Source organism: Phodopus roborovskii, unplaced genomic scaffold (genome assembly GCF_943737965.1).
Source record: "Phodopus roborovskii unplaced genomic scaffold, PHOROB, whole genome shotgun sequence".
Classification (NCBI taxonomy): domain Eukaryota; kingdom Metazoa; phylum Chordata; class Mammalia; order Rodentia; family Cricetidae; genus Phodopus; species Phodopus roborovskii.
In genome coordinates this window covers 5,452,662-5,475,996 of record NW_026126585.1, presented here as the reverse complement: position 1 = coordinate 5,475,996, position 23,335 = coordinate 5,452,662, and the positions used below count along the sequence as shown (strand labels likewise).

The 23,335-nt window shown below is 44.3% G+C and overlaps 1 protein-coding gene across 1 annotated transcript in view; it reads left to right on the top strand.

Annotated features, from left to right (window-relative positions):
- The window catches only part of Epb41l5 (erythrocyte membrane protein band 4.1 like 5), a 92,507-nt gene extending 70,757 nt beyond the window's left edge, over positions 1-21,750 (top strand). The window contains exons 18-25 of the mRNA XM_051203957.1: positions 4,565-4,665; positions 6,089-6,217; positions 8,107-8,168; positions 14,237-14,327; positions 16,002-16,100; positions 19,718-19,759; positions 20,679-20,809; positions 21,525-21,750. Coding sequence (XP_051059914.1) covers positions 4,565-4,665; positions 6,089-6,217; positions 8,107-8,168; positions 14,237-14,327; positions 16,002-16,100; positions 19,718-19,759; positions 20,679-20,809; positions 21,525-21,588 — 719 coding nt within the window. The 3' untranslated portion in view covers positions 21,589-21,750. The remainder of the gene's footprint in view (positions 1-4,564; positions 4,666-6,088; positions 6,218-8,106; positions 8,169-14,236; positions 14,328-16,001; positions 16,101-19,717; positions 19,760-20,678; positions 20,810-21,524) is intronic.
- The last annotated feature ends 1,585 nt before the right edge of the window (positions 21,751-23,335 follow it).

Here is a 23,335-nt window from a genome sequence, read left to right as displayed (position 1 = left end):
CTGTTTGATCTTATTTTGACACAAGATCTTAGTGTATAGCCTAGGCTCACCCAGAGCATGCTATGTAGTTTAGGCTAGACTTGGAGCCTTGGAATTACTTGGAGTGATCACTTGCCCCAGCCTCCAAGGTCTTGGAAATGCAAACATATGTTCCTATGCCCAACTTAATATTCTCTGTTGTAACACCCTCACTACAATCTGTTCCACTAATCAGGCAAAGGCCTAAAGATTGAAATAAAAGACAAGACAGCAGGTCATTCTTACAGCTGGGACACTGAATGCTGAATGCCATTTATTGAGGGGAAGGAGCAAGCTTATGTACTGACTCACAGCCCAGTGGAAAACAATCAAGGGTCAATCGTGCGAATTCTCGGGCTTAGTTCCTCCCCAGCAGATGAGTGTTAGCAAATCAGGAAGAGTACCAAGAACTACACTGATGGCAAGATGTTCCAGCCAACAGCTTCAGACTGGCTCAAGGTGCCTCGGGAGTCCATGCAGGGCCCTACACTCTGTCTTCCTGTCCAATGTACTCTGCATTTTATATGGTTACAGTATAAAAATGAAGAACCGTGTTAAGTAATTTGGAAAAGAATACTCCTGGCATCAGAGAGGCACATGAACAAGCAAAAGTAGCTAACCAGCATGGCTTTTGCAAGAGTGCTCAACCAGGACCAAGCAGGAAAGCACACCAGGGCGGGAAGGGCACTTAGTAGCTCGCCCTTCCAGACTGACAGCTAATTCCTAAATGCCACTAAAGGAAGGTGTGTGATGGAGTCAAGTCTCAGGAATGTTTGGCATCCAGGGGTCGGGTAAACAGACATGTGTGCAAGAGTTTCAAAAGCTGGAGAGAGTTTGTGAAACACTGGGTGGTTACCCGTCTTTGAAAGAAAAGACTCTCTCTCTCTCTCTCTCTCTCTCTCTCTCTCTCTCTCTCTCACACACACACACACACACACACACACACACGCCCTCATCATACATTTATTTTATTTTATTTTTCAAACTCAGCTAGCATACACAGCCCTTCTGAAGTCTCTAGTAACAAGTTATTGTTAAAAGTGACTGGGAAATGTGAGAATCAGCTGATGAACCTCTGGACAAGGTCCCTAACATACAAGGGATTTGTTAGCATGACTTAGGTGAGCCCCCTTTCTAGGAATGGTCCTTGGTCATGATTGAATGTTAGGTCAAACATTATATTCTTTTAACTAGAAGTTTCCTTTTAATGAGCCCTTACTCTGCATTATTTAGAAACCAGACACGTTTGGCATCTCTAGTCTCTGGCAAGGATGAAGCCACCATGAGGCCCAAGAACATTCTGGCTTTCAGCCAAGAAACTAATTACCTCGAAGGAGAAGGGCACGTTCTACCCTAAACTGTCTAGCCAGTTTGTACTTCCTGTTCTCATCATTCTCTCATTCATACCCTGAAGGGATCACCCTAACTGCCATTATAGAATCAGGGCACTAGGGAGATTTATAGGTACTAACAATTTGATCTATTCTATATGGTTGCATCAACCAAGATGGTGGTGAAGTCACATGGCCTTCACAATCTTGAGGATGTCACTGGCCAAGATGGTAACATTCCCTCCGTCTTGATGGTGACAGCCATGTGGCTACTTTCTCCTGTGGTGAGTTCCATCTGTGATAAAATGAGTCCATCTCCCATTAGGGCTTAAGTCTGTATTGGACCCACACATTCCACAAACTAAATGGAGGCCCACCTCCGTTTCTTGAAAACCAAAAACCCATCTTTGTTCCTTAACATGGACAGAGCAGGAGACACTCCATGTGGCCCAGGTGTGTAGGCCCAGAAAAGCGAAGACACAGGGAAGGCATGTTCTTACCCTGAGGAAGGGGTCCCTTGTGTCTCATCACAGTTGCCATTGTGAACACCAACAGTGTCGTCTGGATCTCATTTGACCTTTGCATAGCTCCAAGGTGCACGCTGTTGCTGGCAAAGGAGCCTGCTAAGGAAGCAGAGGGAATGGGAAGGTGTGCTCTGGGACACCTGGAGACGCTGGGAGGGAGAAAATTACCTTGGCAACATTTTGTCCCACCTGAGCATAGTGACGGCTGGAGTCAGACATCCGTGATTCTGATCCATGTTGACATAATTTAAGACCCTCAGAAACAACTTGTGAAAAATAGTTCATCCTGATTGAAAAGCTTAGCAGCCTGTGTGGCGCTTTTAATTAGTTAATAAAGCAGCTGCATTGGGACCACATGGTCTAAGGCAGTGACAGACCTGCCACTCCAGTGGTTGTCTGCTCTCCCTTTCCCCTAGCCTGCTCCAAAGTTTCCCAGGTTCTCTGAGGGAACCATGGTGGAGAGAAAATCCTATATCCAGAGAGAGAAGTTAAGGAGCTAAACTTAACATTTAGTTTCTGTCGTGTGAGCATCAGTCAGCCACAAAAGCCTGAGGGGATAAGATCTGAAATTTTCTCTTAGGGTAAAGGGGAAGGGGGAAGGGAGGATTTGGAGATTTCCTTTCATGTTATTGGACTTCTCTTAATCTCCATTTTCATCAGATAAAGGACTGAGTCCCTTTCTCCAACAGAGAATGTATCAATTGTCTTAGTTATTGTATTTCTGTGGACACTGACCACGGCAGCTCTTATACAGGAAAGCGTTTGATTGGGGCTGGCTTAGAGTTTTAGAAGTATAGTCCACTATCATCATGGTGGGGAGCAGGGCAGCTCAAAGGCAGACGTAGCTGGAGGTACTGAAAGTTCTACATCCCAGTCTGATGAGCTAGATGGGGTCAGGTCACCTAAGCACCTGTGGAACTGAGGCTCCAGTTCACCTCATGCGCAGAGCACTTCTCACTCGCTCAAGCACAGTATATCCAGGGGGCCCTAATGCCAAGCAAATATATTTTTCTTCCTTGTTTGGTGCATGGAATTGTCTGGCCACTGCAGAGTTCTCCTAGGCCCTTCCCCACATTGCTGAGAAATCTTACATACTGGAATGATTACTGCTCTGAGAAACTTCTTCACTGGGAACCCAGGGACCACCACAACAGAGCTAGAGAACATGATCTCCCTAAGGGAGGCTATCTAAATATTCACAGATCAATTTGAAATCCAGGGGGAGCCTCCACATTGTAAAAGACTATTCCTGCGGTCACACAAAGAGAAACACAAAGTAAAAATAACTCAGAGGGCAGTTGCTTAGCCCCCAAACCAAACATACCAGGTTGGGGAGTTCACTGCAGTGTCGTCCTATGGTGGAATCTCCACCCTACCGGCTGACACGATGGGCTAATTCCTAATCACTGCAAAGGGAAGGGTTGTGATAGAGCCTCGGCCTCTAGGATTATATGAACAGGAATGGATCCAGAGTTTCACAAGATGGAATGCTGGCTCTTGGTGGGCTACCCATCTCAGGGGGAAACAAAAGGAAGGGAAAAAGGTTTTCTCATGGGGAGAGTAGGTTCAAATAGTAGCTAGATATTTGTTTGGATGTTTTGCTTGTCCGTACTGTATCTCAGGGTGTTTGTCAGCGAAGCAGCTTTAGTTGAAAAACAAGAAAATACTAGTTTATCTGTGCAAGCCAAAACATGTGTGGTGTCAGTACCATGCTAAGTTCGGTCAATAATTTAGACCATAACAAAGCCAGATTTAGGAACTAAGTAAATGGATAAGGAGGATTTGGTAAAGTATTGAGTTAGTGACTTTTAGCTCTGTGCATTAAGATCAATGGAGAGTTTAAGAAATGTCCATTATCAAAGTCTGTCTGCTAGAGCAGTGATTCTCAACCTGTGGGCCATGACCCACCCCTTTGGGGATCAAATGACCCTTTCACAGGGATCAGACACCCTACATACCAGGTATTTTTATTATAATTCATAACAGCGAAATTACAGTTAAGAAATAATTTTATGGTTGAAGGGGTTCACAACATGAGAAATCGTATTAAAGGTTGGCCAGCAGCATTAGGGAGGTTGAGAACCACTGTTCTACAAGTATGGTAAAATTATTCGTGATCAGTGAGATGGTCCAGTGGGTAAAAGTGCTTGCTCGCTAAGTAAGCCTAGCGGCCTGAATTCCATCTGCAGAACCCATGGTGGCAAGAAAGAATTCGAACGATGCAAGCAACCTCTCAGAGTTGTCCTCTGACCTACACACACCAGAACCAAAGGTTTTTAAAAGATTAGAACAAGTCTGGGAATTCAGAATTTCTTGAAGGCCCTAGATATGGTTCTAATGCACACCCAGACACAGAAGCCACTGGGTTTATTGACTGACATTTTTAGAAGATCCCTTTGACTCAAAGGATGTGACTTCATAACACCTCCCTCTGCCTCTAATGTTTTTTTTTTTTTTTTTCAAGACCGGGTTTCTCCGTGTAGCCCTGGTTGTCCTGGAAATAACACTGTAGCCTAGGCTGGCCTTGAACTCAGAGATTCACCTGCCTCTGCCTCTCAAGTGCTAGGATTAAAGGTATGCACCACCACCATCCAGTTTATTCCACTTTTAAGGGAGGAAAACCAGAACTTCAGTGTATACCCTCAGAGCCAGGCAGACTAATGAGAAGTTTTGCTGTTCTGTTTTTTCTAGCATTAAAAGATGATACGGAGAAGCTCAAGCAGCTGGAAATGGAGCAGAACATCTTGCCATCTCCTCGACCTCCCGTTGTTGACATTAATGTCAACAGTCAGGTATTCGGATCTCTTCTGTGTCTAGTTATATAACATAGTTCCCGGAAAGACTTACTTTCCAAGACGCTTGTCTTAATTTGCTTTCGATTACTGTGATAAAGGCTATGACCAAAAGCAGCTTGGAGAGGGATGGACTTATTTCCTCTTACAGCTTCATGAAAGGAAGTGAGAGCAGGAACTCAAGGCAGGAAGTAAAGCAAAAGCTTGAGAGGGCTGCTGCTGCTTACTGGCTTACTCTCCAGGGCTTGCTTGGTGTACTTTCTTCTGCAACCGGTGACCATCTACCCAGGGCAGCCCCACCCACAGGGCTGGCCTCTACCACATCATTAATCAACCCCCCCACAGGTTGCCAATAGGTCAATCTAGTGGGAGCATTTTGTCAGTTGAGATCTCCTCTTCTCTGGCAGAAAGCCAACCAGCACGGCAGTACTGTGTCTCAATTTTGGTGGGAAGTCTGTCTGCTGAGCTCCAATAGACCTGTGTTCCCATCTTAAAAGGTGAAATGTGTTGATAGGTAGTTAACATTAAGAATTTTAATGGGGCTGTAGAGGGCTGAAGAAGGAGCTCAGTGGTTAAGAGCATTTGTTGCTCTTGCAAAGGACCCGGGTTTGATTCCATGCACCCATGTGGCAGCTAGCAATCATCTCTGACTCCAGTTTCAGACATCCTCTCCTGAACTTGCAGGCACTAGACACACATACATGCCGGCAAAACACACACAGAGAAAAAAAAATTCAGAAAAAAAAAATAAAGTTAAGGTCAGAAGCAGGCATATCTCAGAGAATTTAAGGCCAGCCTGTTCTGCATGGTGAGTTTCAGGCCAGCCAGAGTTACCTAGTAAAACACTGTTTTAAAAATAAATAAAATTTAAGATCTCTCATGATGGATATTTGTTGATGTTTTTGTTGTTTGTTTTTGAGATAGGATTTCTCTGTATAGCTCTGGCTGTCATGTAACCCATTATGCAGACCTGTCTGTCCTCACACTCAGAGATCTGCCTGCCTCTGCCTCCTTAAGTGCTGGGACTGCCCAGCTCATGGTGGTTTTTTAAAGACTCACTAAGGGGCTAGAGAGAGAGTCAGTGGTTAAGAACACTGGCAGCTCATCCATCGACCATGGAGGCTCATGATCAGGACCTTTACACTTCTCAGGACCTAATTCTTGTCTTTAAGCAGCCGAGTTACTGAAATGATTGAATTAAAACATTGATAAAGGATATGTGACACTTGCTTGCATGTATCCCAGGTGGATTTCAGATCAGACCCTCCAGGAGCCAATCCCTTTCATTCTGCAGTAGATGGCTACATGAGTGAGTGTCTTGCACAGCAGATAGCTGAACTAAGGGTCTGAATATGAACTTTCAACATTCTTATTTCCATATAACTATGGCCTATCAAGAGTGGCTATATTTTTTAACATTCAGGAAGAAGTGATAAAGTTGACTGAGAAATGTCTTAATAATGCCATTGAGAGCCCAGGATTGAATGCAGTAAAGGTTCCTCCTGACTTCAAGAGCAACATTCTGAAGGCTCAAGTAGAAGCAGTGCATAAGGTAAGCTCCCTTTAATAAACATGGCCCTGATGTGTGCTGGCTATGCTGAGCTGACACAAGCTATAGTAATCAGAAGGGAGAAATTGAGAAAATGCCTCTACAAGATTGGGTGTAGGCAAGCCTGTTGGGGGCGTTTTCTTAATTAGTGATCAGACAGAGGGTTCAGCCCATTGTGGGTGGTGCCACCCCTGGGCTGGTGGTCCTGAGTCCTATAAAAAGCAGGCTGAGCAAGCCATGGAGAGCAAGCCAGTAAGCAGCTGCTGGTCAGTGGTCTCTGCAGCAGCTCCTGCCTCCAGTTCCCTGCCCTGCTTGAGTTCCCGTCCTGACTTCCTCCAGTGATGAATAAACCCTTTCCTTCCCAAGTTGCTTTGGTCATGGTATTTCATCATGACAATAGTAACCCTAACTAGGATATAACACAAAGCATACTATTATCATAGATAATAAATATAAGATATGAAAATATAGGCTTTAGACTAAATCTCAATTTTATTCTATCCCTTTCAAATTCTGTGTTTTGGGGCAAATTAGTTTATCAAGATTTGTCTTCTGTTTTAGATAAGATAATGGTAATACCTTCTTTAAAATGCGTTGAAAGAATGAAGTAAAGTAGTAAATGCAAAGGACAAAGAATATTGCTTGGAACATAATAAACATTAAAAAGTACAGCCCAGTTGGGCATGGTAGCACACGCCTTTAATCCAGTACTCAGGAAACAGAGGCAGGTGGGTCTATTGAGTCCCAGGCCAAGCAAAGTTACATAGTGATGCCATGTCTCAAAAACAAACAAACAAAAAAAAATTTTGGTCCTGATAGTTATAGTCACTGTAACAGCTGATGTGATTAATATGTAATCTGATATTTTTAAATTTAGAATTTAATTTAATTTAGAAAAGGGCCAAGGATCTGGCTTCTCCCCTGTGAGGCTGGTGTCTTACCTGGGTCTTTCCAGCTTCTACCTGTGCATCATGAATGGTTGTTATTTGCATGCTCTCTGGCTCATGGCATCTTACAGCAGTCTCAATGGACCAAGACAACATAACCTCACATTTCAGTTCATTTTTTGATTGAATAAAATGATAAAGAATTTTAATGCCTCTAAATTGCAAGGGTTAGGGTTGTTTTATAATGACAGGCCTCCTTGTAAAGAAAATTCTAGCAGCAGATGACTCCGTGGTAAAAGAATCTACCCAGTTTTCTTTCTTTCTTTCTTTCTTTCTTTCTTTCTTTCTTTCTTTCTATCTTTCTATCTATCTATCTAGATCTGTATTGTTGCAGCTCTGGATGTCTTGGAACTCATTATGTAGACCAGGCTAGCCTTGAACTCACAGAGTTCTGCCTGCCTCCCAAATGCTATGATTAAAAGTGTGCACTGCCATGCCTGGCTCTACACAATATTTTAAAAAGAAGCGATAACAATTCTATACAAACTCTTTCAGAAAATAAGACAGGAAGGAGCATTTCCTAATTTATACTACTAGTGTTGTCCCTCTACCAAAACTAGGGAAATGTATTATAAGAAAAGGATTCCAGACCAGTACACCTCTCAAATGGGATAGGAAATTCTTGAAAGGGCAATCACTCAGCCTGGTGATGGTGGAGCTTTTGCCTCCTAAGTGCTGGGATTAAAGGCGTGTGCCACTATTGCCCAGCATAACTATATTTTAAAGAGACCCAACACCCTCTTTTGGCCTGTGTGAGCATCAGGCACATACATGATGTTTGTACATATGTGCAGGCAGAATACTAATACACATAAAATAAAACTAAATAAATCTTTAGGGGCCAGGGAGATATAATTGAACTGTTTTTACCAGAAAGAAAGATAACATTTCTTATTGAGTATCCTTTCAAAGATTTGTTTTTGTTTTTTTATTTTATTTTCCTAGGCTGCAAGAGAAGATAGTTTAACTCATAAAAATTCCAGTGTTCAGGAAGCTGCCACAAACAGGTACAATCCTGGGTAAAGTGACTTATTATTTTTTCTATCTGTTCTTTGTACATCAGTTGTTTCATTATATCTATCTGAAAGACAGCTTGGATTCATCCTTTGCTATCCATCAGAGAGCCAGCGAGTGTCTAGTTTTAGGTTGTATGAAGATATTTTTAGTCACTCTACATTATTTCTCTTTAACTGATTCAAACTATAGAGAAGAAGAAGGGGGGAAAAAAACCTTTTTAATTGGTGTGTGCTGTGACTCTTGAGTATCTTCTCACAGTAAGCCGAGCGCCAAGATGCGCACATGAGCTGAGCAAACATCTTGCCTGTCCTCCTTATCTTGGGCTGCTTTCTCTTCGATGAGTGTGCCGCCATTTGTTGTGGTGTTGGGCATTTATCCCTTGTTCTTTGTGTTTTTGTTCATCAAAGCATCTGACAAGTTGGTCCTTTGTCTGCTGTCTCTGTTTTCTTTATCAGTTTCTAGTTCAGGGCCTTCTCAAGTTCCTGGTGGGCCTTCAATCTTGTCAGAGTAGTTGGTTATTCCCACATCTGGGCTACTATTGCACCAGCATGTCTTGTAGGAAGAGAGTTTGAGGCTGATCTGGATTTACCTTTCTGCTCTGGTAGTATGCAGAGTACTTCCAGTGTCATGAGCACTAGCTGGTACCAGTAAAGCCTCTAATTATGTACCAGCTTGACTTCTCCGTGTTTGATGAGATTATGCCAGTGTTGACCTCAGCAATAAGGCCTTACCCTCAGTTGTGAAGGCCAACCAGTGACCCTGGCCTGAGATGTTTGGGGTTTCCTTAGTGCCCCTTTGGCTAATGACTCAGCTAGATGTAACAAGCTCCTGCCAGTGGAGGTTTCACTTGGCGAAGATGTCTAGGTAGGGCATTGCCCACCCCTTCTTTGTTGACTCCATTTCTGTCATGTATGTATGTATTTTAGGAAGGTTCTACACAGTAGGTTTTCAAATGGCCCTCAGTATTAGTTGTCCTTCCCCATATCCCTTCCCTCATCTCTCTTTTCCATCCTTCTCCCCACTTGATACCCCACACACCAAGGCTGCCCCCCATGTCTTCATAACAATGTATTCTGTCTACCTTTCCCTGGGAGATTCTTTCCTCCCCTGCCTTCTAGTCCTTTACTAGATCATATCACATATACCTAATGCATAAAACCCAATACCCATGGGACTGAAGAGATGGCTCAGTGGTTAAGAGCACTGACTGTTCTTCCAGAAGACTGGTTTCAGATGTCAGCACCCACAAGGCAGCTCACAACTCTCTACAATTCTCTTGCACAGCTACACGGCAAGCAAAACACCTATGCATATAAAATTAAAATAAATCATTTTTTAAAAGCAGCAGCATCCATACATAAAACAAACTGTATTACCTCACTCAGGATATTTTTCCTAACTGCATCCATTTACCTGTGAAATTCATGATTTCATTTTTAACAGGTAAATGATAATCCATTGTGTAAATATGCCACTTTTCCTTGGCTGTTCATCACTTGATAGACTTGTAAACTATTTACAATTTCTGGCTATTTTTAATAGAGCAGCAATGAAGAAAGTTGAGCAGGTGTCTCTGTAATAGATTAGAGTCCTTTGGGCATATAACCAAGAGTGGCATAGCTGGATATTGAGGAAGATTGACTCCCAGCTTCCTGGGGAGCCACCACCCTGACTCCCATGGTGTCAGTATGAGTTTGTACTCCCACCAGTCATGGATAAGTGCTCCCTTTCTCCACGTCCTCATCATCATTCTGACCGGTGCAAATGAAATCTCATAGCAGTTTTGATTTGCATTTCCTGTTAACTAAGGATGTTGAACATTCCATTAACTGTTTCTCAGCCATTTATGTTTCATCTTTTGAGAGGCCTCTACTTAGTTCTGAACCTTATTTTTTAATTGAGTCATTTGTTTTCTTGATGTCCAGTTTTTTGGTTTTGGGGTTTTTTATTTTATTTTATTTTAGTTTTATATGTATTTTAGATATTAACCCTATTAGAGGGTTAATAGTAAAAAAAATCTTTTCCCATTCTGTAGCGTGCCACTTTGTCCAAATGATGGTGTCTCTTTTGCCATATAGAAGCTTTTCAGTTCCATGAGGTCACGTTTATTAATTGTTGGTCTTAGGGCCTGGGATAGTGGTATCTCATTCAGAAAATCTTTTTCTACGCCAATGAGTTATCATCTATCAGACTCTGGATGTCTTTTGTTGAGGTCTTGGTCCATTTGGAGTTGGATTTTGTGCAGGGTGATAAATATGAATCTAATTGTATTCTTTTACATGCAGCCCTCAAGTTTGGTCAGCACCATTTGTTGAGGATGCCGTCTTTTTAATTACAAAGTCCTGATTTCCTGCTCTAAATCTCCCATTTGGTCCCTTCTACGCCTGTTGTCACATTGTCCTGATCTACTGCAGTTCTTGCTTTCAGGGTGGGCTTGGCCCAGTTGAGCCCTTTGCCCATTAAGTGCGGCCGTCTGTGCTTTCTCGGGGAAGCTTCTGCTGCAGTCTTCCTTGTGAATGAGCCACACTCTGCCATGGTGAATTTGAAAAGTGGGCATTTGATCCTGATGATGTAATTCTCACAGCACTAAGGAAAGGCTCCCTTAGTCTTTCTTGGCTGTGCTTGCTGTGTGGTTGTATAATAGCTGTGACCGTGAAAAGTAGCATTGGGGACGTCTTGGTGAACTGCAGCCTCTGATGCCTGCTGCCCGTTTACAACTCAGCTAGTGATTTGACAGAGATGTCCTATGACTAGAGCCAAGACGCAAGAGAAAAAGAAAATGGAAAAAGTAGAGGGAAATGGGGCTGGAGAGCTGGCTCATCCGTTGAGAGCATTCTGTACTTTTCAGAGGACCTAGGTTCATACCCAGCACCCACGAAGCAGCTCATAACCATTTATAGCTGTGGCCACTTCCTCTTCTCTCTCTCTCTCTCTCTCTCTCTCTCTCTCTCTCTCTCCTCTCCCTCTCTCTCTCTCTGGTTGTTGTTTTGTTTTGAAGATAGGGTTTCTCTGTGTATCACTGGTTGTCCTGGAACTAACTCTGTAGACCAGGCTAGCCTTGAACTCAGAGATCCGCCTGCCTTTGCCTCCTAAGTGCTGGTATTAAAGGCATGTGTCACTATTGCCCAGCATAACTATACTTTAAAGAGACCCAACACCCTCTTCTGGCTTGTGTGGGCATCATGCACATATGTGATGTTTGTACATATATGCAGGTAGAATACTAATACACATAAAATAAAACTAAATAAATCTCTAGGGACTCAGTGTGTAGATTCACTTGTGGCCAAGCATGACAACCTGAATTTAATCTGGACCTGGGTGGAAAGCTGAGAGAACAGACTCCCACAGAGTGCCCTCCAGCCTCCACACATGCACCTGAGCCTTGGCACAATATTGTCTCCACAGACGCACACTTTTAAAAAAAATTTAAACTAATATTAATAAAGCTTTTTAATAAAGAAAAATGCTCTCAAAACATCTGTATAGCTAGCTATGTGTTCAGATGGTTTGCTGCACTTAGGAGAGTGTCAGGGCTGCAGTGTAGTGGTGGTGTGCTACCTTACAAGCACAGGAGGAGACCCAGAGTCCTACCCTTGGCACGTGCTTCATTTTCTTTGTTTCCTTTTCTTTAGCTTCTGCAAGACAGGGTTTCTCTGTGTAGCCCTGGCTGTTCTGGAACTCACTTTGTAGACCAGGCTAGCCTCGAACTCTCTGAGATCCATGTGCCTCTGCCTCCCGAGTGCTGGGACTAAAGGTGTGCGCCACCAGCACATGCATCATTTTCTAAACCCGCCCGTTTTATGTGGGCTCTCTAAGGTTGTCCCTCCTTCCGAGTGTCTTGCTCTGTGACTTTGTCTCTCAGCACTTGCATTCTCACTGTGTTGGTTTCTTGTGGTTGGTTGGTTGGTTGGCTTTTGTTCTCTGGTGTGTTTTGTTGTTGTTGTTGTTGTTGATTTGCCCTGAACAGCAGGTGGATTACAGTATTTCCTAGGAACATCTTTGTAGGTTCATCCCAGTGTTCTATGAGTTCTGAGTTAGACAAAGTGCACGTGTTTCTCGCATCATTTTTTAGGAAATTCATAGGCAGATTAAAAGAAAACAATCACAAGCCTGTAATCCCAGCCTGCAATAAGCTGTGGTGCAGGGTCCAAGGGAAGCTTCCAGGGCCCTGTGCTGTCACTCTCTGCTCCCCTTGAGGCAGGGTCTGTCACAGTGCCCAAGTGACCCTCCTGTCTCTGCCACCTACAGTGTTGGGGTTTCATGGCCACACCATGTAACATTGTTACATGGGTTCTGAGGATTTGAACTCAGGCCTTTGTGTGTGTTTAATAAGCACTCTTAACCACTGAGCCATTTTCCCAGTCCTTTTTTCTTGTTATGAATATTTTTAGTACCTTTATCATGTACATACATTTTTACCAACCGTTTATTGGTTTGCGTCGTTTTTAAACTTTGTATCAGTGAGATAAAATATGTGTGTCATTCAGTTTTGTGTTTTTCTCTCTCTGAACTTGGAAAACTTCCCTTATTTTACCAGCCATTCCATAGGTGTGCCGGGGTTGTTCATTCTTACTTGGCAGTAGTCTCCCCACGCTGTAGTGGGTAAGGAGTCCTTAGGTGGGACGCTGGCTTGACACATGTGCTGGCAGCTGGGCCTTTCCCCCGCTTCCCTTGGGGACAGCCCAGCAGCTCCACAGGAGTCTGCTCCCCTGGAGAGTTCCATACTCAAAAGTCAGTGCTTGGTTGGTTCCTTTTCTGAGTCATTTCCTTGTTCAGAAGCCCGAACTGATTCTGTCTTGGAACTCTTAGGTTTTACTCTTTGCTGTTGGCTTTCTGCATTTGCATTATTCCTAGGTTTTGTATAGGCTGACTTTTATTGTAAAATATTCAGGGTGGGTTCTAGAAAGTCATAAGGCTTTTGATTTTGAATATTTTGCATTTGTTCGTTAGTTGGGGCATTTTAATTGCTTTTATGTCTCTCAACTTTTCTTTCTTGCATTTCTTTGTTTTTACCTCGGCCCTGTTACTATAACAGGGGTCACTTCCATTCATTGTCATGTCTAGAGTGTTTCAGTCTAGGCTTTTTTTTTTTTTTTTTTTTTTTTTTTTTTTCCATCTTGTGGGCTACATGGGGGCAGATGCAGATGTTACCACACTTGCCAGTGGTAGTGAGGATCAGATTTCCAGCCGGTGGTAATGACTTGATAGTCAGCTGTGGACTTCCCTTCTCTTCCTGGCACCAAAGCCATGTGTAGAACATTGCTATTACTGTCATCAGGAGATAAGGACCCGTCGTATGCCAGGCCTGCAGGTCAGAGGTCCAGCATCGTCTTATCTGTTGTAGCGTCTGGAGCATTGTGGATGTTGCTTCTGCCTTCTGCAGCAGCCCTCCAGCCTGTGCCCTCACCATGGCTTCTCCGGGACCCTCACTCTTCTCTTCTGTCTTGGCTGTGCATCACATTTGTGGCCCGCTGAGCTTCTCGTTCATATAGTGTGTCATAGATTGGGGGGCAGTAGGGCCAGGCACGGTGGCCCCACGTCTGTAGTCCCAGCACTTGGGAGGCAAAAACTGGTAGATGTGTTAGTTCACGGCCAGCTGGGGTCTACAGAGTGGGTTCTGGACAGCCAGAGCAAATAGAGAGACACTCTCAAAAAAAGATAACAAAGAAAACAGTCAGTCTGTAGATCTTCCTCATTTCCTATTTTTTACATAATTTCTCTGGATTTTAAGCTATAACTATTCTTTTCTAAAGTGTATCATTCTGAATTTGAATGGTAACCCTTAGTGGTTTGAGGTACTATGAATTGCTTTGTTGTTGTTGTTGTTGTTGTTGTTTCCCTAAAGACATTTTAGTGTGAATTGGGAAGGAAGCATGCTAGTGTGCTGTTTGGATCTGTAGTAAAGGACTCTGACTTGGATATCAAAGCTGAATGCTCTTCTTGCACTGCCCTGTCTCCTTCCTCTCCGTGGCTTCCATACTCTTCCTGAAGGGCTCTGCAGCGGGGTCACCTCTGTACAAGTCCTCCATGACCTCTTGCTGTTTTTTCCTTCCAGTACTGTAGTAAATGAAAACAGTGTGCCCGTCGGCAAAGACTCCCTCACTCTGGAGCATGCCACAGCTGCAGACAGTGGATCTGTTCTAAAGGTAAGAGATGGCTCTCTGTTTTTCAAAAGACACTATTGAGTTTAACCTCTAATGTGACCAGGGACATCTGGTGACTTCTCGGGGGGCACTGGGACTGAGGTGGGAGGAGCAGCTGGGCCTCTTGCTTGCTCCCCAAGAATCGCTAGACTCCCCAGAGTCCTGCTGCCCGGGTGGCTCCAGCTTTGGCTGTGTTTCCACTCGTCCTCTGAGACACACTGTTAGATGCAAGCAGACGTTTATGAAGCACTCAGCAGATGAAAGAGTCAAGGCTGTGTCTGTGCAGCACATCTATGATTTTGCTGAAATGTATAGTCTTTATTTTCCTGAGGAAAAAAATTAAAAGAAAGTTGTGTGGATGAGTTGGTTCCTCTTTTGTTTTGTTGAGTCACAGCCTTGCTATGTAGCCCAGGGTGGCCTTGATGCTCGATCCTCTGTCTCAGTTTCCCAAGGCTAGCATTGCAGTAGTACACCAACATTCCTGGGTAATCTGTTTTGTTCGTTGCTGTATCCCCACTGTCTCAAACAGTAGATGGCAATAATAGGCACTGAGTAAATGTGGTCCACAACAGGCACCCTCACTGACTGTATTACAGCCTAACCAGCTCGTCCCATTTTCCTCCCGTATGTGCCCACTTGCTGTACCCTAACCAGTGCAGAGATCACAGAACCCTGGGCGCTTTCTAATTTAACACAAGCAATTTTGCCATTTTTGTTGCACAGTTGTAGAAATTTACCAGATACTTCACAAAAGGGAAAACCATAAATCACCCTTAATCTTACTATGCAAAGACAGTATGTAGTTGCTATTTGTGTATACTGTATTTCAGTTAGCGTTTACCTTACTGTAATAAAACACTATGACCAAAAGCAAATTGGGAAGGGTCAGCTTACCCTTTCACATCACAACCCATCACTGAGGAAAGTCAGCGCAGGAACTGATGCAGGGGCCATGGAGAGATGCTGCTCTCTGCCTCATACCCCATGGCTTGCTCAGCCTACTTTCTTATAGTTCCCAGGACCACCAGCGGGGGTAGGGTAGCACCACCCACAGTGAGCCGGCCTCTCCAGTTTGGCCATATCTGTTAAGATTTTTTTTTTTTAAATATTAAATCAAAACTAAATACATATATCTAAACTTCTCTATCAACTTGAAAAATAATTGTTTTGTTTATGCAAAGATGGTGCAATTAGTCTATAGCTTCCAAAACCATATCAAAAGTACATGCTTTCCTTGAGCGCTCTCTCGTCAACCAGCCCTGCCATCTGAACGCTTAACTTTTTTTCTTACATGATCACATTCTGCTGCTGAATGGACATTAGCTCTCTGCCCTTCTGCATTAAACAGCCTGCATCTTACACCACCACATGGGTTTTCTTTTCCTTCTTGGCTCAGGAGAAGAATTCAGCTGGGACACCATGATTGTCCTGTCCAACCCTGCCAGCCTGGCCACAAACCCGGCGCTGACTTACTCTTCCAGGTCTTGTCTCTCTATGTAAATGGAACAGCTACGTGAAATTCAGAGCTCATCTTTCCTGGTTCTGATATAGTGTAGATAGAATCATTGATAGCTCATTTCCAGATATCCATTTCTGCTTGAAGTGTCAACACTAGCTAGGCCCAGGTCAGGGCAGTGCCGAATCAGTCATGGTTTCTTGGTGCCTTGTCATCTGCAGGATGCTACAGACGAATTGGATGCCTTACTTCTTTCTCTAACTGAGAATTTGATGGACCACACAGTTACACCGCAAGTAAATGTGTCTCAGAACAGCAAGGTAAAGACTTGTTTTGAAAATGTTCCTGCTAGGTTCCAGTTTTTTTCTTATTTAATAATTAGTATGACTTTTCATTTAATAGGAGTTTGGGGGACTGGGAAATAACTCACTGGATAAAACACTTGCTGCATAATCGTGAGAACCTCAGTGTGGATTCCCAAAACTCAGATAAATCCAGACACAGTAGTGCAATAAGAAGAGACAGAATTTCCAGAAACTCTCAGACCTGGTATCAGGTGTACACAGTAGAGCATAAGAACCCTGCCTCAAACAAATAGACTAACCTAAGACCTCCCCGTGTACAGTGCCGTGTGCACACCCATGCACACAGAGCTTGTGTTTGCTTCTTCACCATTGCCCTTCTGTACTCCGGTTCTGCTGCTTTGAATTGCATTTCACTCTGTGGATCACATGTCACTGCAAGCCCATTGGTAATTCAACACCATATTAAATAACATGAGCGGAAAGCTGGGCCTGTACCACCATTAACAGTTAAGACAAGGAGCTCTGTGGTCAAGAGCTCTTGCTGCTCTTGCAGAGGACTGAGGTTCTGTTTCTGGCCCCCATGTAGTGGCTCACAACACCAGTTAACTGAGTCTCAGAGGGTCCCTTGCCCTCTCTGGTCGCAGCATTTGTTGAACACTTGTGATGTCCTTACATACATATAGGCAAAACATGAGACACATAAAATAAGAATTTTTTAAAAATTTCAAGAGTAAAGACAATAATCTGGGCTTGGGAGCTTATGTCTGAATTCCAGCATTCAGGAAGATTGCTGCAAATCCAAGGCCAGTCTGATCCACAGAGCAAGTTCCAGGTCAGCTAGTCGTATAGCAAAAAAGCCTGTCTAAAACCATGAGGACATGTTTGTTTGTCTGTTTGTTTGTTTGTTTGTTTTACAAAAAAGTGGGAACATAATGAGTAGTATTGAAAAATCTCACCCCCAGCAGCACTCAGTACCATTGCCATAAAGCAGGCACAGCATGGTCCGTCTCGTCAGCTGGACTTCCAACCCACTTAGAGACACAGAACTCCTTCAGTGACTGCTAACTAGAACAAGAGCTGCTGTGGGAATCAGATGCCTTTCTGAGGATTCAGGGGGTGCAGATGGCACTTTCTCTGGTATAGGTTGGTTGTGTAAATCATTAATGAACAACCTTGAGTGTGTGTCAAATTATCTTGGGAAGTCTTCCAAAATTTGCATTTACAAAAATGTTCCCAGGTGATATAGACTACCAAACAAGAAGACATTACCAAAGGAGAAATAATCCCAAATTTGATCTTGAACCAGACTTGAAATAATCTTGAAGTAGACAAGAGATAGCCTCTAAAATTAATGCCAAAATACCCTGAAGTCCAGAAAGACATAAATCCCCAAGAGCATAATTCAGAACACCTGTGTTTGCTTGGTCTTAGCGGTAGGTGAGCTTTACAAAACCAAAACAGTAGTGTGGCAAAGTGGCCCACAATTTAGTTCAGCACTTGGGAGGCAGAGGCAGTGGATCTACCATTCTCTTCTAGACCAAAATAGAGGGCTGAGACTGGTCAGCAATAGCATGCTTGCCTTGAGAGTGAGGTTAATGTTTTGTCTAGATAACAGCTCCTACTTTTGGGTATTCCTAGGGATGGGGAAGTAGTCAGTGTAGTATCTGCCCTGGGTTCAATCCCTGTAGCCTAACCTGACCTAGGAGTAATTTATGGTTCCTGCCTTCACCTCCCAAGTGTGTGAGTCTCCACACCTGAATTGCCTGACACTCGTTTATGTATCATGTGTGTTTGTGTGTTGTGGGTGTGCATACCACTGAGCATGTGGAGTCCTTCTTTCCTCAGATCATGTGTGTCCCAGGTATGGACCTCAGGTGGTTAGGCTTACCTGAAAGTGCTTTATCCCCGGAGCTATCTCGTTTACCCTTGTCTAATGAGTCTGTCTCAGAGATTCAATTACAGGGTTAAATTGGATATGACCCTCAGTATCTGGGTACTAACCCAGGTTCCTCTTGTGTAAGGAACATTTTGGTAATCTTTCCTGCTTTTGTTGCCTCTCCTTTTTCATACTCAATTCAAGAGCTGTAGCTTAGATACCAGTTTGCCCTTGACTTATCTTAAGAAGCCAGAGTCTCCTCCCAAACCCAGTGACCCCTGAGGATCAGACCTTCAACTGGCCTTAGCAGGTTTTTTTGTTTAAAAAAAAAAAGTCTTAAGCATCCAGTATGAAAATATGACCAAAAATAATTGATAATATAAAACAAAACAGTGGCCCATGTCTCTGTGTGAGTGACTGACATGCTATGTGGAACAATCAGCCATCCCAGATGCAACAGAATTCCTACTGCTCTTTTGTACATTCTTGATTATTCTACTCATGTCTCCTTTGCTTTACAAAGTTTGTAAACTCATATTGAGCCCACACCCAACATCACCATCCCTTGGTGAATAGCTGTCACCTATATCTCTGGACCTGGGTAAGCCTGAGTTGGAACTGTTAGGGTCTTAGTAGTGATGCTACTAATCTCTGGACCTTGTGCATCCAATGACATCTTAATCCTCCACTTGAGTCGAGCCACGTTCAAATGTTTCTGTGATAACTCCAGTGCCTAGAAGTCAGCTCGAGTGGAGACCATATATCCTTCTAATGCCCAGTGTCTGTTGGCAGCTCAGGGCTATGTGTGTGTGTATTCATGCGCATGCATGCGCACACACACACACATACACACACAAATGTAATTTGAAAGATTTTAAGAATAATAAATCAGTCAGGAAGTGGTGGTGTATGTCTTTAATCCCAGCACTTGTGAGGCAGAGGCAGGCAGATCTCTTAAGTTTAATGCCAGTCTGGTCTACAGAGCCAGTTCAAGGACAGTCAGAATGTTGTGTCCAAATTCTGAACCCCAAAAATCACCTAGAGACCCATTCTGATGCAAAAGCAGAGTCTTTATTATTTAATGAGTTAACTGTATTAACTCAGTTCCTCTTCAGTCTGACACAGCGGGTGGGGCCAGAAAGACCCAGAAGGACCAAGGAGCAGGGAATTTATTGGGACAGAGCAAGGCGAGTATCTGGGGTCTGCAACAGTCTCAGGATTGGTTCTCTTCTGGACTTGGGCACCCTGTCTTGAGTTGATTGGCCAACTGGTTGCTATGGCCTATAGGCCCTCCCAGGGCAGTTGCTATGCACTGTATGCCACTGTTACCTGGAAAGCAAGTCTACAGCCTGCCAGCTAACTTTTGATTGGTTCATTGCCACTTGAAGTATATCTGACTGCCTAGTGACTAGGTCAGGAAGCTCAGGACATTTTGCTGAGTCAGAGGCCTACATCTTGCTGGGTCTTTTCTGCATCCTGTCATGGCTGCCAAAGTAGGGGGGTGGGTGAGGGTCTGGGCCCTTCACCAGGACTATACGAAGAAACCCTGTCTTTGACTAACAGTAGCAGTAGCGTCCCTGAGTGATAATCCTTCCTGTTACGGAGATCCTCAGAGTCCCTACAGTCTCCTGGGTAGTGTGTGTGCTGTGAAGGTTCAGGAGGCTCTGTGGGAACGCATTCCCTGTGTGCATTTCACAACAGAAAATATCATCACTCAGTCTTCCCTGAAACTAAGTGGCTCTCAAATTTGTTTTAGGTGTCTTCATCATCCACAATCACACCCCGGTGGATTATTCCAGTAAGTTAATACTATTTATGATGCTTTTGGTTACAGTCAGAAGCTTGAAGGATTCTCAAGTTCTTGTTTTTCCTACAAATATTGGTGCCATTATCAAAACTGTTCATTTAATGGCTTCAGAGTTGTGGCTCATATTTCTGTAAATGCTGAATGATTCAGACAGAATAAAAATTTGAGGTGAAAGGGGCTGGAGAGATGGTTAAGTGGGCAAGATCACTTACTTTTGCCAAGTGGTGGTAGCACTCTCCTTTAACCCCAGCACGGGAGGCAGAGGCTTGTGGATCTCTGGGTTCCAGGCCAGCCTGGTCTACAGAGGGAGTTCCAGAACAGGCTCCAAAGCCACACAGAGAAGCTTGTCTTGAAAAAAAAAAAAATTGTGTGTGTGTGTGTGTGTGTGTGTGTGTGTGTGTGTGTGTGTGTGTGTGTGTTCCAGAAAGCCTAGGTTTGGTTCTCAGCACTCACATGGCAGCTTACAACCATCTGTAACTCCAGTTCCAGGGGCTCTGACTCCCTGTTCCGCACTCCACAGACACCAGGCACACATGTGGTACACAGACAGACACACATGTAAGCAAAATACCCATATACATAAAGTTAAAATCAATAAGCAGCTTGGACACTGGAGAGATGGCTCCGTAGGTAAGAGTACTGACTGCTCTTCCAGAAGACCAAGGTTTGATTCTCAGCACCCGTCGTGGTGGCTCACAACCGTCTGTAACTTCAGTTGTAGGGGAGCTGATGCCTCTGGGTACCAACCACACGTTTGTGCACAGACATACATGCAGGCAAAACACTGTGCACAAAAAATAAGCTGCTGAGAACATGCCACCCTTCTCCCTCCCTGTCAGTGGCGCTGATGTAAGGCTGCCGGTGGTGGCGCTGCTGCCTCTGTGTAAACACGTGCTGTGCCTCTCCACAGCAGAGTGCTGCCATCACCAACAGACTCGCAGGATGTGGGGCATCTGTGGCAGGGACACAGGGCTGTGCTACTAAGGATGGATTCTCACTCATTTCGCCCCCAGCGCCGTTCTTGGTGGATGCTGTGACCAGGTGAGGAAATTACTTCTCAGCGGCAGCTTTCAGGCTGTCTGATAGAAGAAAAATGATAAGAAACATTGATTCTACTTCAATAACAATGTTAGATTTTATAAGGTCTTAATTGAATTTCATTGAAAGTGTGTAGCTCTTTGAATATTGTTTAACATAGTATTTTTCTTGCTGTTGATAATTTTCCACACAATTATTAGGATCTGTTCATTTAGTCTTTGCTAGATAAAAATTATAGTAGCCTGTAGATCTCTGTTTTAAAAGTCAAGTTGTTATTTGTCCTTTCTTGCTTTACTCTTACAATTGTGGCCTGCTTTCGTAGTGATGAACGGTGGCACTCATCAAAGCAGGGTAGGACATTCCCAGGGTGAGACCCCTCATTAGCTTTTACTAGACAGTGTGAACATGGGTCCTTGGGGCTATCCCAAGGTTCCATAGAGGATAAGCAAAGCCAAGTTCAGACGGGAGCAGAAATCGCTGCTTTTGTGTTCCTACAGCACTATTCTTACATAATGAGCTTGACTGGTGAAGAAAGGGTTAGATGTGTGCTAGACTGTGGTCCGGGGACCAGGAGCATCAACGATGTAGAAAGCATCCTGCCGAGTGTCTTCTTGCTACTGCATCACCGCTTAGGGCTGCCATCTCTCTTCTCTGTGTTTCCATGTGGGCTGCTGGAGCCAAGAGTCCCTCACTGACTTAAGTCTCTGCCTTCATGCAGCTCCGCTCCTCTGCCCGAAGACCCAGCCTTGAAGCAGAAGTGTTTGCTGACTACTGAGCTCTGAGGGCTTCTGCTCCCCACACTATCCCGGCAGCCCTGAATCCAGCTGGGTCCTTTACTTGGGGAAAAACTTCTACCTGGATTTGAACTCAGCTCCATGAAGAAAGTAGCTACATTATCCGTCCAACTGCAAGTCTACCCCTACGTAACTGAAGACCCTTTACATTGCCAGTTTCCCAGTCAATGAAATTCACTAGCTTCCTTCAAGCTCTTGTCTCCACCTAGTGGTTGCAACTGTGTATAAGGCTCGCTGTCAAGAGCCTTTTCGTTTCCCTGTAATGTCAGGGCAAGCATGCCTGACCTGAGTGCCTGCTGGGAAAAAGGAATGGCATTTCCCTGCGCATTACCCGGAAGTCAGAATTCAGGAAACAGGTGAAAGCGCTGTGTGGGTAGGTGTCACAGTGACTAGGGCTCTTAGGGAAGCTGAGAGCTTAGGGGTGGTATGTCACCCACACTTAGAATCCTGAGCAGCAATAATCTCACTGCTCTGAATTTGCTTCAGAGGTAAATGTTAGGAGCTACAGAGAGATCATCTCCAGGCGTGTGTGAGCTCCCCAGACCCCCTTTCCTGGAGGAGGCATCGCACCGCTCGCCTGTCTGCAAGCAGGGGTGGGGGGAGCAGGTGTGTGGGCAGAGACCTGAGGCCTGTGCTCCCCTTCCTGAGCCAGTGGGGAATGCAGCCTGCTAGGCTTACCAGTCACACAGGTCAGCCCAGCGGAGCTCCACCTGTGCGTGCACAGCCTCCAGGTCTTTGGGTATAGGCTGAGTGAGTTGGTGGCTTTCCAGCTGAAGAGGGAGGGTGGGGAGAGATTGGGCTCTTGCATGAATCGCCTAGGAAGCTGTGCACGCGACAGGGAATGAGTCGTTTACGTTAGGGTTTTACATTCATGTTTAAAGTTCTCTACAAGTCCCCATGCTTTGTACCTAAAGTTCTGATGTTAAAGTGGTGCATGCTCGTCGTAGAAAAGTGTATGGATGCGTGCCTGTAATCCCAGCACACAGAAATGTGGGCGGTAAGATCAGGACCTCAGTTGCCACGGGGATGGGAGTGACATGCAGACGTTGGTAAAGCCGTTGGCGTTGCCTTGTTACCAAGCACTGATGTTGAGCTGTATCTCCCAGAGTTTGTTCAGTTTGCTGCCCATCACGCAATGTCCTATGTGGTTGAGTACTCATTTTTTTTCAGCTAAAGGATATCCGTAGTCATTAAGATGCTATTGTTTAGACTACCCTGGCTTCCCTGTGGCATAGAATGTGCTCGGGCAAAAGCTAGTCACTGACTGGGAAGCTGGGGTTTCAGTCTTGCGGTCTCTAGAGGAGCTGGCACTTTTGTTAAAGGAGACAGAGCTGCCCTCCTCTCTGGCTGGCTCCCCTTAGCCAGTAGGCAGCTCATGATCTCATTAGGCCTGTGCTTGCCAGTCCTCAGTGGTAAGACATTTCTCACAGGGTGACACCTAGAACCCAGGGCTTGATCCAGGACATACTGGACTGGGTATCAAATTTCCAGTGTCTGGAAGTCCTGGACGGCTTACACAATTAGTTGTGCTGCTAAATCCTAAATGTCCCATCCCATTTAAGATCAAGTACTGTTGCTTCAAGATGGAGTAGCTAAAACCCCTAACATTTGTGTCTCCAGCTACCTAAACCCTTACAGTCGGAATATTGCTAGGGGCTTTGTTAGGATTCGCTTTGAATCTCCAGTTAAAAGAAATCCTATGTCCTCGTGTCAAGTAATAAGTATAGAAGTAATA